This window comes from Corvus brachyrhynchos, unplaced genomic scaffold (genome assembly GCF_000691975.1).
Source record: "Corvus brachyrhynchos isolate BGI_N302 unplaced genomic scaffold, ASM69197v1 scaffold3, whole genome shotgun sequence".
Classification (NCBI taxonomy): domain Eukaryota; kingdom Metazoa; phylum Chordata; class Aves; order Passeriformes; family Corvidae; genus Corvus; species Corvus brachyrhynchos.
This window is the reverse complement of record NW_008237619.1, coordinates 13,474,043-13,487,466: the sequence shown is the minus strand read 5'-3', so window position 1 is coordinate 13,487,466 and position 13,424 is coordinate 13,474,043. Positions and strand designations below refer to the sequence as shown.

Here is a 13,424-nt window from a genome sequence, read left to right as displayed (position 1 = left end):
TGACCCCACTCTCCCCCCACCACACACAGCAAGAGGATGTTCTAGCTGGGAATCCGCTGATAGAAGTAGATGTAGCCCAGGTCCTTGGGGGGCTTCTCAGAAGCACAGACTTTCTGGTCATTGTAGATCACCCACCTGCAACAGGCACAAGAGGAGCTCAGGACTGCCATTCTGTGGTTAAGACACAACTGGATTCCACTCACCTGGTCTCAACCCCAACCCCCCAAGACTTCTGAAGAAAGAGGGGAGGATGGGGATTTAAAGCAGTACCTCAGTTCCCTTACACTGTGGAAATCCTTACCTGCCATCTTTCTTGATGTGACAAACATAATGTCCACACATAGTTGAAGTACCCATGTGGCTGATGAAGGCAAACAGCTGATATTCTTGAAAGAAGGAATGAAGAGAGGATTGTCATGGAAAGAGGAAAGATGTCTTACTCCCTAACACCCTGTGCAAGGCCCTCTCTGAGAAGGATCCCTGAAGGAAGCTCTGCTGGGTCATAATTTACAACTGCATCCCCATCAAGTGTGACTGTGAGTGGTCCCAAGGCCAAACACAGAGGGAAATGGGAGATGGTAACTTCCGTTTAGCCTCCTCTCTTCCAGCTTTTTGTTTGGGCCATGGGTGCTGGATGGGTAAGGCAGGGATTCTTCTCCCTATGGCACCCAGCAGCCAAGCACCACTGGCACCATACACGCAGTGCATGTGTTTTTTGAGCAGAAACCAAAAGGGCAAAAAAACCTCCCAGGACCACTGGATAAAAGAAGCACAGCCCTTCCTGTCCTTCACTTGATGCCACTTCCCCTGCCTCTCTCTTACTGGCTTCCAGGTAATCCTCATCCAGCCTGAAGGGTTGAGGCTACTTTGCCATTCCTTCCCTCTTCCTCCTTGCTTCCACCTCTACAACCAGATCAGCTCTGTGATAGCTGCTGCTGCTGCTAAAACCTGGAGTACCGCATGGATCAGGAATGACAAAGTCATGCTGAGTTTGCACCCCAAAATCCACATTCCTATGGCTTGGAACTCACTTCCAGGCCCATCGCGCACTTTGGGACCCACAGGGATGGATTCAGAGATGGATTCGGCTGCCGAGCGCCCCTCTGAGATATCCATAGCAGCTTCTGCATCGAGGTCATCGATGTGACTAAAGATCCAATCCACAGCACGTTCCAGACTGTTGTTCTGGAAGGAAGAAGACAGTGAACTTGAGAATCCCTGCTCCTGAGAAAATCCTTGCACTCTGCTATCACCCGTGCCTCTCACCGTGGCCCTAAGTGCTTTCATAGCCTGGTCCCGGGAGAAGCCCATGGAGACAATGGTGGCTACACTGTCTTCTGAAGGAGGGTCTGGGCAGGCAATAGTTGACCCTGGTCCACTGGATCCAGGGAGAACTAATGGGTTAGCAAAGTCTGCAGCAGGAAACAGAACACAGCTCAGAGTAGTTAGATCTCTCCAAGAGGGCACAGTCCAAGTCCAAACTACTTCAGTTTTCCACTGTGGTAGCAGGACACAAGTACAACAGCCCAGGAGCGGTAAGCTTCACCACGGCCATGGCCTCATACCTGGATCGTCCATATGTGACATGACCCAGTTCATGGCCGCCTCAACCCCACTATTCCCTGTGTAGTACACGGCTTTGCGGCAGGCATCCATGGGAAAGCCCATTTCCACTAGCTGGATAATCACCGACTCATCCAGCATGGGTGCTGTGGGAAGACAGAAGTTAGAGCCACCCACTCCCACCCATCTCTGCTGGCTCCATTTTGTCTAGTGCCACACAGCCTCCAAAGCCACCACACAAAGTTCCATCTCTCTGCTTTTCTCAGCCACCTTTCTTCTTCAGAAGAGCAGTCTCACACACAGGCAAAGAACAAAACAATTCAACTCATGAACTCCTCCCTAGGCTCCGAACCTGACCTCCCACTGCAGTTTGTGAAAATTAAATATCCCTACCAATTAAATCCTGTATAAATCCCAGCTCTGCCTCCTCTAAATGCACCGGACATGCCACCCCCCCATCTTGCACAGAACAGGAATCAACAAACCCCCTTGCATAACGCCCTTGCATAACAGGGATGCAAGGGAGGCAGCTGGCAATCGCTGACAAAAGGACAGGGAAAGTCTGAGCAAGTGGGAAACTGCTAGCATGGGACACAAGGCAAGGAGAGCAAGGAAATGAGTCAGGCATCAGGAAGAGAGGAGGAGAATCACTAACATGTCGGAGAGGAGAAGTGAGGGGAGCAGAAGGAGTCGTCGTCCTCGTTGCCATAGAACCCCAGGCTACCTTTGGGCTCATCTGGTGTCACCAGTGGGGGTGCGATGTCTGGCATTTCTTCTTCTCCATCCTGCAGCCCCATTCCCTGCAGTGCAGAGATATCCAGCTCCTCTGGCATTTCAATGGAAACATCTGCAAGATATGGTCTTGCTCAGCCTCCATATAGGGGCAGAAGCAAAGGACTCGGCTGGGAGATCTAGAAGGGTAAGTCCCTGGGGATGCCTGCAGCAACTTTTGGGATAGTTACTTTCCTCTTGGTGGTAATGACCACAATATCTGTATGTGACTCCCAGTACCTATATGCTCTGTACCTCTCATCCTCCTTACCAAGCTTTTTGGGAACCCAGTCCAGACCGAAAGTGAACTTCTTGATCTGGATGACCAGATAATCTGGGAAAGAGGCGAACCGTGTCGTTCTGAAAGAGACACATAATAGTTTTAAATACTTTGTCAGCAAAGATTGAGGGTATCTAACTGAATCAAGAAAACAGTTGAGTAGGGCAGAGCCATGTCCTGAGCATGGGGGATACACCAGTCTGTGCAGCTCTCCTGTGCTGAGCTTAAAGCTCCTCAAACACAGAACCATGTCTAAGGCAGAAGCCTCGACAAGAGGAGATGGAATGCAAATCTTGGGGATGAGAAAAAATAGTACATATTCTCTACCTTCCAATCGTGTATTTTACAAGCCTGGTCAGACTGTGTTTAATTAAAAGTCTAACCCTTAAGGAATGATGTGGAAATAACACCTTTTATTAGACCAACAGACATACCTGCAGGAACTGAGAAGCTTTCAAGCACAAGAGCACTTCTTTGGATATGAAACAGAAGCAGTGAATTTTAAGTTAACTGAATTTGGTTAAACATTATTCAGTCAGACAATTTGAGAGAGAAAGTGTCTGGAATCTGTGAAACAGAGGGCAATGTTTGTGAAGGGAGAAGCACCTGTGAGACATACTCATTACCAGGTGATAATTGCAACATGATGTAGAACTAAATTAAGCAACAGTAAAGTGCTTGAATACAACTCAGTAAAAATTAAAACAAAATGTTACTTTTCAATGTGATGTTTGTTTCTAATAGCTATTGCTTAATAATGGAATATTTGTTAGAAAAAGACTTTCAACTCTTTGAGGACTTTCACTGCAAAAGAACACTCAGTAGCATCACAGCAGAAAGCTGCTTACGTTTGTAATCTTGTCACTGCAACTTTGCACTGTTACATGTGCTACAGGCAGTGAGAAAAATTAAAGCTGTTTTTTAAACCTTGCTACTAGCATTTAAGCTAGCATTCTTTCAAAGAACTCATGCATCTTTTACCTCACTGTTCTGCTCAAATCTTAACAGTTAAAAACTTAAAGAAATTTTAGAGATGGTGCAAGATCCGTGTCATCATACAGGCAGTACTGATTCCAAAGCTAAATTTTAAATTTACAGTAAAAGCGACTAGTTTTCTTGAATATCTCTGTATTTTCATAGCCCCTCAGCAACTGACATCTGATGGCTAGGACTGCACTAGCACTGCTGTTCTGCCCACTGAGGGCAACCACTCTGGCACTGATGGACTGATCCCCTCTCTGCCTCAGTGTTCTATGGACCCAGGGTGTGGAGGACCACAGCGCTTCAGTAATGGTTCTTCCCCCCAAGCCACTACGAGAAGTCCCCAGAGATGCAGCTATGGCCAGCTCATCACAGCTTAGCTGACACACACTTACTTGAGAGCCACAGACTTGGCCTGCAAGGCTGTGCTCCAGAAATCATCCACCTGCTCTGGAGCTCCATAGGCCTCTAGGCAGGAGCTGAAAGGCACCTTGGCTCGCACCAGCTCAGGCAGTGGCTGCTTCTCCTCCTCTGCCTGCCTCTTCTTCTCCTCATATTCCAGCAGTTCATCTAGAGGATAAAGCAGAGGAGTCAAGGACCACCTCTAGGTACCTACAAAGCGACTCGTGTAAGCTACACCCAGAGGCAGAGCAGGCCTATAGATACATCGAGAACGGAGCACAACTTCCAGAGCACTGTTCTGCTACTGCAGTCACTCCTGTTTTGCTGCTGAATCACAGCCCAGCTTGTGGTGTCCGAGGGAAAGGCTCTAGAGGGACATCACCGTGTCACACCACCTCTGAAGAAATCAGCCCGATCCCACAAAAGCAGGAGGAGGATCTGGCCTCAGAAGTGGCAAAGAAGTCCCTTTCTCATTTAAGGAGTTCTGTAAGAATAGTACAATATACAAACATAGGGTTTGCTACTGTTCTGATCTTGGCACATTACTGACCTTTGTTGAGTGCAGCATCCATGGGCACAGGCAGCTGCATAATATAGTCCACACGCTGGGTATATTTCACCTTTTCTGTGGCCAGGCACTTCAGCTTCTCCTCCACCAGAAAACGGAAGACCTCATTAGGGTTCTCCGAGCTGCGGCAGTTCCTCTGAAGAAGGAGAGATTAGAAGGACAGATGTAACATCAGAAGGGCAGAAAAAATGATCTGCAGTTACAGTGATGCCACACAGCACACAGCTGAAGAGTATTCACTTCTATACCCAGTCCCCTGGAACAGACAGCAAATAGGAAACTAAAGCCAGCTTCTGTACTCCAGGAAGCCATGGTATTCCTGCTCCTAAAGAAGAAAGGTTACATCTCCAGCTGTGCCACTCCCAAAAGAGATTTCTCCAAGGAATCAGCCCTGAAAACAGGCCCAAGCACCTCTCCTTCTCCACCCTGGCAGGTGCTAGCTGGCCCATTCCTCTGTGTTCTCTCCCTTTCTCTGCTCCAATTGCCAGCTTCTCACCTCCACTCCTCACCCCTGGCTGTCGGAAGAAAACCAAGCTGGACTTTTCAATGATTTGCCAGATAGACTCAACCATTACCTCCACCATGTTGATGAAGTGCAGAAAGAATTCCTGGGCATCTTGCTGTCGGTTAGTGGAAAATTCTGGGTGCCCCTTTCCGATGAGGGACTTAAACATGCGTGGAGCAATGCCATTTTGCATACCCTGCAAATAACAGTGTGGAAGAGGAAGGTGGTCATAATTTGCCAAGCATGTGTCCTGGCATGTACCACTCTACTCTTAGCCATGCTTTTCTTCAGGTGACAGGCCTTGGAACAAGCCCCAGCACAGGTTTTCAGAAAGGGTTCTCCCTCCCTTGCCACGTAACACACACAATACCTCATGCAACACACACATCAAGAGGATGCCGTATCCAAGCCTCACCTTCTGATCAGGCTGCTGCTCCCCATCTGCAGAAGCTGGCCTTGAATACTCCCCAGAAAGCAGTCCATGGCCCAGTTTGGCTCTGGAACGACAAAGTCACTGCTGGTACCAATGTTTCTTCAGTCTCACATGCTCCAGGAGCTGTATCAACCCATCCAGCTTTAACACTGCCATGGGCTGTCAGTCTCACAGATAACAGCTTTCTCTGCTGCACCAGGCAAGATTATCTTATTGCGGTCTGCTCTCTGGCCCCAGGAGAAATCACTGACTTCAAAGTTACCAGGACTTTTGGGTGCCAATCTCAACCACTGCTTGCACACTGAGTAGACCATGAAGGAACAGCTGGTGCTGAGCCACACAGCAGCTGCACAACAGCCAAGCTGAGCTGCAGCCTGACGTGGGGAACGCAGCAATGTCTGACTGTGCAGGAGACAACAGGGCACAGAGAAATTGAGCCAGAAATAGCACTGCTGTGAGCAGACTGATCACGTTTTCCCCAGAGGAAAGACTGACTGCATGAGGCACTTAATGGACAACAGTATGTGTTCAGCAATTTCCTCCTATGCCCACACCCTCCTGCTATTCCATTTCACCCCAGTCCTTCCCCGTCATTATTGCCATTTGTCTGGAACCAAATCTTACCAATTCCTCCCTCTGCCCAGGCAATAATCTTCCTGGCTGTCTCACCTTAATCCCCTCTCAGTGGACACCTCACTCTAGGCTGCCCAAATTTAGAATCCTCCTGTACCACTGAACTCTCTTTCCACAAATGCCACCTTCCATTCCTCCACCACAAACTTCCACATGCTGCTTTCTTGTTTGAGAGCAGCTGTAGCAATGCAAACCCCTCCCAAATCTTGTGTTCCTCCTTCTGCACATCCTCCTGCACACTACCTCTTGAGGGAAGCCTCTTTTAAGCATACATAAATTGTCCACTGAGAATAAAGCTGCCTAAACCTACACATCCCCCTGCTCTTTGCCATCTCCCCTCACTGCAGACAGCAAGCCCCTTTTTGCTGTTATGCAGACAGAAGCTGCCTCCCAGAAATCCCCCCAGTTTAAGAGGCATAGCACACATAATACATTTCAGAGCCTCTCATGCACACAGGGTGCACTCTGTCTTCTCCACCTAGGGCATTCAGCTGAACTTCCTTGGCTTAGATCCTTATTGATCACTGAGGGTCAGCGTCTCTGGTGACAGGCAAGGAAATAGAGGTGAGGCTTGAGGGAGAACCCAGGAGCAAAGCAGCACAGAGGGGATGCATCCAGGCAGCCTCAGCCTTCCTTGTCTCACCAAAACTCTACGTACACTTGTGTGCTGAAATCCTGTGTGGGGTCCGAAGGTGCACTTTGGAATATCTTCTCCAGTTTGTCCACATACCTGCAGAGCAAAAGGGAGCATTCTAAGGGATATGTGGGTTCACCTAGTAAAAATGCAGTTCTGAGCATGATTATTGCAACAGAAGCTCCCAGCTCTAGGAGACCTTTGTACTGATCCCAGACTAATGGAAAGGAGTGATTAAGCTCACTTACTTTCTCTGGAAGTCTGGGATACTGAACAGCACCTGCATCACAGAATTGAGGTAGCAACTGTTGCCCAGGTTACGGATACCAGTGTACCCAGGCCCATAGAGGGGCTTGAGTTGAACGCCAGACTCCTGGATGAGCTCCCACTCCCCAATGCGCTGGTTCATGTCTATTTCCAGTTCTGTCATTGTCTTGTCTGTCTGCAGAGGGAAAGAACAGGAAAATCCTCAAAGAAGACTCAAGGACACATCAGAGGTGTGAAAGGCGCAATGCTGTAGAGAAACAGAGTCAAATCCTTTCTGTTTCATTCTATAAGTAGAGGAGGAAGAAACAAGAATTGTTTCTGTATATATGAATACCTGGGACAGAAAGAGGAGAGAAAAGAAATATGAGAGAAATCTGAACCATTCCCTATAAAGAGGCATGGAAATCACACACTAAGAGAAAAAGCTCAGCACCTGGGAGCCTCCCTGCCCACCGTACAGAGACATAACCCCAGGGAAATAAACCTGAGGGACATGAAAATAAAGCAAAAAAGGCAATCAAAGAAGAGAGGAAGATGAGACAACTCTCTGTGTAACAAAAAACCCCAGGGTTTCTTGACCAGGAAGGGTTCTGCATAGCCACAGAAAGCTAGAATCCAGCTAAGACACCTCAACACTCCTTCTCTCTCCCTCTGGGCCTATGGAGGATACCACTTCCTCCTCACCTTCTGCATCTTAAGCATGTCAATCCCAAAGTGTGCCAGGTGTTCTGCCAGGTTGGGATCCAACACCATGTCATCCTCGTCATAGGAGTAGACATCTGTGCAGGAAAAGAGAAAAAAGAGAAACTTGTAATGGCCTTTGATCTCAAATTCACAGCTGGATGAAGAAAGTGCTCAGAACTAGAAGTTTTGACGAAGTGAGCTCTGGGGATTTCTGCCTTTTCTCAACAAATAACATGACAGACAGTATATTGAGATTCCTCCTAAACATGTGACACGACAAATTTGTCAGTGATCAGGGTACAGAGGTACACTTATGCCTGGAGTAAGGAAAGTGGGTTACTGTGCCATATACTCTCTGCTCGGGATTTGGACACACGGTTCTTTGATAAACACCCCAGCACAGAAAATCAGATGGCAACCTGGATAACTATTCTAAAAGCTTCCAACTACAAGGGAGGGGCAGAGGAAGGCAAGGTTTTATCAGCTCATTCTTTGCCTCACACAAGAAGCAGGTCAGAGTGGGAAAGTTCACAATGGGATGACACTGCGTGTTCCAGGTGACAAGATGGCCAGCACCACCCCGATACCTGGAAGAGATCTCTGTCAGCCTGAGTGGTGCCTGGCATCCCTAACCCCAGGAGAATCCCCCTTCTCACCAGCCCCATCAGGAGTAATTGTTCCCAGTTTCACAGCCAGCGGGTAGCCGGTTTCTCGGTAGTGCTCGACGGCGTGGTTGTTGCCACCACTGCCATCAAAGTAGCGCCGACCACAGAGGATGGCTCCGTCAGTCATGTTCAGCCACAGGTTCTCCTTCATGTCACACTTGCTGCACTTCCAGCCACTATTGACAAGGAACAGAGGAAAAGAGATCAGAGTGAAAACCTCTGGGTTCTGCCTCCCAAGCCCTCTCCACTGCTGCCCACTGCAGTATCCGTAGTAGAAGCGATTAAGCGATCTCATTCCTCTTTTACTACACAACACTGAGCATCCTGAAATACCTTAGTGTGCCGTCTCCCCTGAAATTACTTTGTCAAGGCACCCTCAGAGACTCACAAAAGAAGTCTCATCTGCTGCTGCAGTCCAGCACAGGAGAAGGGCCTGAGACACAGAGTGACACAGCGAGTTCCAGCACTATGCTCACCACGGTGGGATGCGGACATCGTTCTGAAGCTGGTGCAGGGAAAAAGCGTGCTTGGAAACACGTCGAACCTCCCCATCCCAAGCCTGCACCTCCTGCTTCCGTGAGGCTGAATCTGCTGTCAGGATGGCCTCAATCGCACTGGCAATCTGGAATTAGGACAGCAGGAGAAAACATGAAGGGCTGGCCTACCACAGTAAGGGCACAAGAAGCTTCCAGTGCCACAACACTCCACATTTAGGGAAGTCAGCTGAGACTTTCGGGAGCCTCAGTCACAAGCCAGGACTGTAATATAGAGCACTGTATAAGTGCAGAACAATCCTGATGACTGCTAGCTGAGATTTCCCTGCAGCTCGGCAGGATCCCTTTTACAAGGCAGTTTCCTTCTCTGTAATGGCACATTTCTCCATCAACAGTAAACACAGCCCTCCACCCGAACATACCCTGTCTTTGACCATGTCTGGTAGTCCCTCCAGCCCATCACGTGGAATATCCAAATGGTCTGGGAAAATTACTATTTTTACATCTTCATCATACTCAAACTTTTCTTCTGTGATGTCAAATCCACCTTCTACACCTACAAGAAGAAAAAACATTGCGGTAACTGGTGAAACCAAAGAGCTTGAAAAGCTTCTTTCCCCACAGCTTACATGAAAGAAGGCACCATGACTAAGACAAAGATCTAAATCAGTGATCCACAATCTTTCTTCCACTTCTGGATCCCAGAGTTTCAGCTGGCAGTGTGGACTTCACAGGTACAATTATAAGCATAGTGACAATATGTTTATTTTCCCCAGCTATTTTTTCAGATGCTTAAAAACAATCTCCAGACCCTGACTACAACCAGGAAGAAAACCAAACCTGCTCTAGAGAGGCATTGGCCAGAACAGAGCCAAGATAAAGCACGGATGTTCATCCTTCACCAGAATACTCAAGGCAGTGAATGGAGATGTGCAAAAAGAGATCATCTTGAAAGCCAGGGCAAAGGTCAGGTCTACCAGCACCTTTAAGAAGCCCGACTCTCTTTCATGCCTTTTCCAGAAAGGGTAGTTTAGAGTCCTGCACTGAAGCAAGAAGAACCAGGAGCTCCTCTGGAACCAGAACATCCAGAATTGCAGAAAAGGTCTTAGCAAAGGTACAGTGACAGTAGTTTCTATGCCCACCTAGCTGCACTGTCCAGAGGTTGCACCAGAAACGGGAGATCCATACATAAAAGGTTATTTGCCAGTTGTAAAGTCATCATGGATGCTCACCAAAACATCTGCAGTTTCTGCAGATTCCCTCACCTACAGTTACTGAATTATGTAGGTACTCAGAGGAAAACCTTGGCCTTCTCTGTTCTGCAGGCATTCTCATGCTACATCCCAAAAGGAAACAGGCAGAAGATACATGGCTTATTAGCAGCCTAAACCCCCTGTGCTTTTAAACTGAATTTCCTTTCTTTCTGGAAAAATTGCATGCTGTGACTGTGATAATCTCTGCAACAAATATCTGAACATCTGCAGCTGCAACAAATCTCTGAAGGGAATAAAAGCTTCTGCTGCTCAGTGCCTCTGCCTCAAGAATCCTGTGTGCAACACAGTTCTGATAACCACCACTGCATTTCCTTAAAACATTATTGTCAAAAATATCCGGTCCCATGATATCTCCTGCAACTCCCTCCTTAGATACCTACAATTTTTACACTATGGACAAACTGCTGTGTACGAACATGATGCTTTTAGAAAACAGTCACCAGCATCATGCAACAACATACCTAGATAATCCTCTTCTGTGCCTCTTCAGCACAGCCCAGAGACTTCCTGTCACCACTTCAAAGAGTAAAGCAATACACAATCCCCCAGGGCATTACACAATTCCTGAACCCTAAACAAGCTAAACCAGACTGGTGAACCTTCTGAGGCTCCAGATGAGGAAGAAGGTCAATAGCCACCAGCTTGCCCTGAGGTACACTGCCTCCCTTTCCATGGTAGTACCTAAGCACTACACATCACAAAAGTCCATCAACCAACATGCAGGCATAGGAGGCAAGCACTGCAGATCTTTTCTCCCCATTGAGAGGGGAAAGTGAGGTACTGAGAGACCAAGAGCTACATTTTACAGCCAATGACCTTTTGCTCCCAAATCTTTCTAGTACTTTAAAAAAATCTCCCGCATCAGGATTAGCTATACCACCACAGTTCAGCTAAAATAAAGGTTAAAAAAAACCTTTTCCTGAACTCAAGACCATTGTCTCACAGGGCTAATACTTTCTTTTATTCTCTCCTGCTCCATTCACACCACTAAGCTGTTATCACAGGCAGATATTTGCCGACCCACTGACAACATTTGTTGCAAGACCTTTGTAGAACTCAGGACGCAGAAATAACTCATAATGCAGGCCAGGCCTCATCTCTCCCAAAGCAGCACAATCATACATATACATAGAAGCACTGGCTATCTGAAGAAACAGAGATTCCACTCTCATTTTTGCTAGAAGTGATCTTTGGGGTGCTATTCAGCTCACCAGCAAAACAGGGAGCAGCTGACAATCTTAACAGTGGTATTTGTGCTCTGGTAGCAGACAACTCACTCGGCATCTACACCAGGGAAAAAGTGAGCCAAAAGCAAGACATTCACGGTCCAGATTCTGGATTCCCCTCTAGTGGTCAGCTTCCAGCAAGCCAAGAACCTGTTACTGCTACAAATGTTCCTGTCCCTTGCTTTATGTGTCTCCATAATGGCTCACAAATTACCAGCTGAGACTGCTCCAAATAAGCAGCATCTCCATTGATTGCCATGACAGCTTTCTCAGTTGGTGAAAGACAGTAATGGAACACCAGCCTTGTTCTTCCAAAAAAGGAAGATTTTTAGTATTTTTTATGTTTTAATGCTCATCTGTATTTCCTCCAGTATCAGCCTTATAAGACCTAATGAGCCAAAAATGCTAATGCAGCATTTCCCATTAATTTCTTTCCCATCTATATCAATAACACTAGTTCAATATCCGAGGAGTTTAAAAAACAGTTTATCTCCCAGGAGCTTCAAATTTACTTTTCTCAGACATGTATTTTCTCAAATTTATTTCAGCCCCTTGCTGGGCACACTGTGTTTAAGCAACAGTCCCAGTCTGGTTATCCCCACACCAAGCTGAGCCAGGCATGCAGGGTCATGGCAAAGGATAAAAAACATATTTATCCACGGAAAACAAGATGCAGCTTTGGTCACAGAACACAACTACCACCTTAATGACTGTTCTACAGAAACTGCTCACCCGAGACACACTGGAAAACACAAAGTCAGAATTTGGCCAGGGATACCAGCGCAGAAGAGCAAAGCAGAGATGAGCCAGGCAGCTCCAGAGGACTGGCTGAACACAAGGACCACACAGTACATAGGTGCTTCCTTACCAATAGCCAAGCGAGTTGGTTTCTTCCTCGGGGGGTCCCCAGCACTGGAGTTGGTGTCTTCTTCCTTCTGTGGTGTTGAGAAGAAATAGGGAAATAAGAGTTAGGGGGACAGGCATGCTGCGGCAAGCCTTAGGGATTGAAGTCAAGTTACTATGAAAACAGAAGGAAACCACACAGAAACAACGTGGGCAATCCATACAACAGCTCAACACAAGCAGAAATGAAGCACTGGTGTCCCTTAATTCACCAGGAAGAACATCAGTTGTATCTGAGGAGAGAAAACTCTGTATCTGATGTAATACACAGACACAGCCCAACTCTCAATTACAGAGCAAGTTTGAGTGTATGTATCTTTCTTTTTTACCGGTTTACGTGTTCTTTTGAGGTGCAGGTAGACCCGCTGGCCTGTTTTCTGATAGTGCTTTTCCACATACTGCTTCCCAAAGCCCAGGAACGTGTTCATGCAGATATACAAGCCGCCATCTGACTCCTGGAAGGAAGGAGGGACAAAACTGAAGGGAGGTGGTAAAGAATGCCATTCCAGCTGCTAGGATAGGCATGGAAGACTAGTCATTATTCATTAAATCATGGAACAGGTCATTCCTACATACCAGCCATGAGCAGCTAGTAAGAAATAGGATGGCAAGCTCCAGCCTGGCTGTCCAAGAACAGGTACTCCTGTTATGATGATGTATTTAAAAAACTATTTGCGTGTTCATTTATGGCAGGATGCTACCAAATCAGGAAAGCCTGAGTTTCCACAAGAGTTTAACTTGTAAAAGGCCCTTAGCATGCACAGTTTACAAGTTCAGAGCATGGTACAATCATTACCAGCAAAACTGTGACACCCTGTCCGAACGTGTGACTCCCAGTGCCACAGGGAATGCTGCCAAACTACAGTGTGAGGAAGGTTAACAGACCACTGTTTACTTTTGCTGTTGTGTTCAAAAGCCTGTGAGCAGCTTGGAAACGGATACAGAATGTGCCCCCATCATCCCACCAGCAGCTGGAAAACACCACACTCATTCAGCAGATACCCTTTTCAAATTGAAGGGGCAGGGGACCCAAATGCAGAGGCTGGAAAGGAGGGAAACCACTAAGAAGCTCTCAGAAGCTGCTGGGACTGAGTCAGAGCGGGCAGCGCGTGGTCAGGCATCACTGTGGAGCTCGGGAAGG

At 47.2% G+C, this 13,424-nt stretch overlaps 1 protein-coding gene across 2 annotated transcripts; it reads right to left on the bottom strand.

The window, feature by feature from the left end:
- Nucleotides 1-4: 4 nt before the first annotated feature.
- On the bottom strand, nt 5-12,772 carry USP5 (ubiquitin specific peptidase 5). 2 transcript variants are annotated; one of them, XM_008631820.2, is made up of 19 exons: nt 12,613-12,772; nt 12,249-12,315; nt 9,303-9,436; nt 8,863-9,008; nt 8,378-8,562; nt 7,722-7,816; nt 7,019-7,212; nt 6,795-6,866; nt 5,486-5,567; nt 5,141-5,266; nt 4,548-4,701; nt 3,991-4,165; nt 2,606-2,694; nt 2,219-2,410; nt 1,566-1,709; nt 1,267-1,412; nt 1,032-1,185; nt 302-386; nt 5-135 (listed from the first exon to the last, which is right to left on the bottom strand). In XM_008631820.2, the coding sequence occupies exons 1-19, from the start codon at nt 12,709-12,711 to the stop codon at nt 42-44; spliced, it is 2,433 nt and encodes an 810-aa protein (XP_008630042.1). In that variant the 5' UTR covers nt 12,712-12,772; the 3' UTR covers nt 5-41. The 2 variants fall into 2 exon arrangements, with proteins under 2 accessions (XP_008630042.1, XP_008630043.1); XM_008631821.2 differs by having other exon boundaries at nt 2,288-2,410.
- Nucleotides 12,773-13,424: the final 652 nt, after the last annotated feature.

Excerpts from the sequence above, each read along its gene's own strand:
- USP5 (XM_008631820.2), bottom strand. The coding sequence starts at position 12,711 with ATGAACACGTTCCTGGGCTTTGGGAAGCAGTATGTGGAAAAGCACTAT. Across the intron at positions 1,710-2,218 it reads TCACTTCTCCTCTCCGACAT|CACCCATGCTGGATGAGTCG; the intron begins GTTAGTGATTCT and ends GTCTTCCCACAG. Across the intron at positions 136-301 it reads CACATCAAGAAAGATGGCAG|GTGGGTGATCTACAATGACC; the intron begins GTAAGGATTTCC and ends TGCCTGTTGCAG.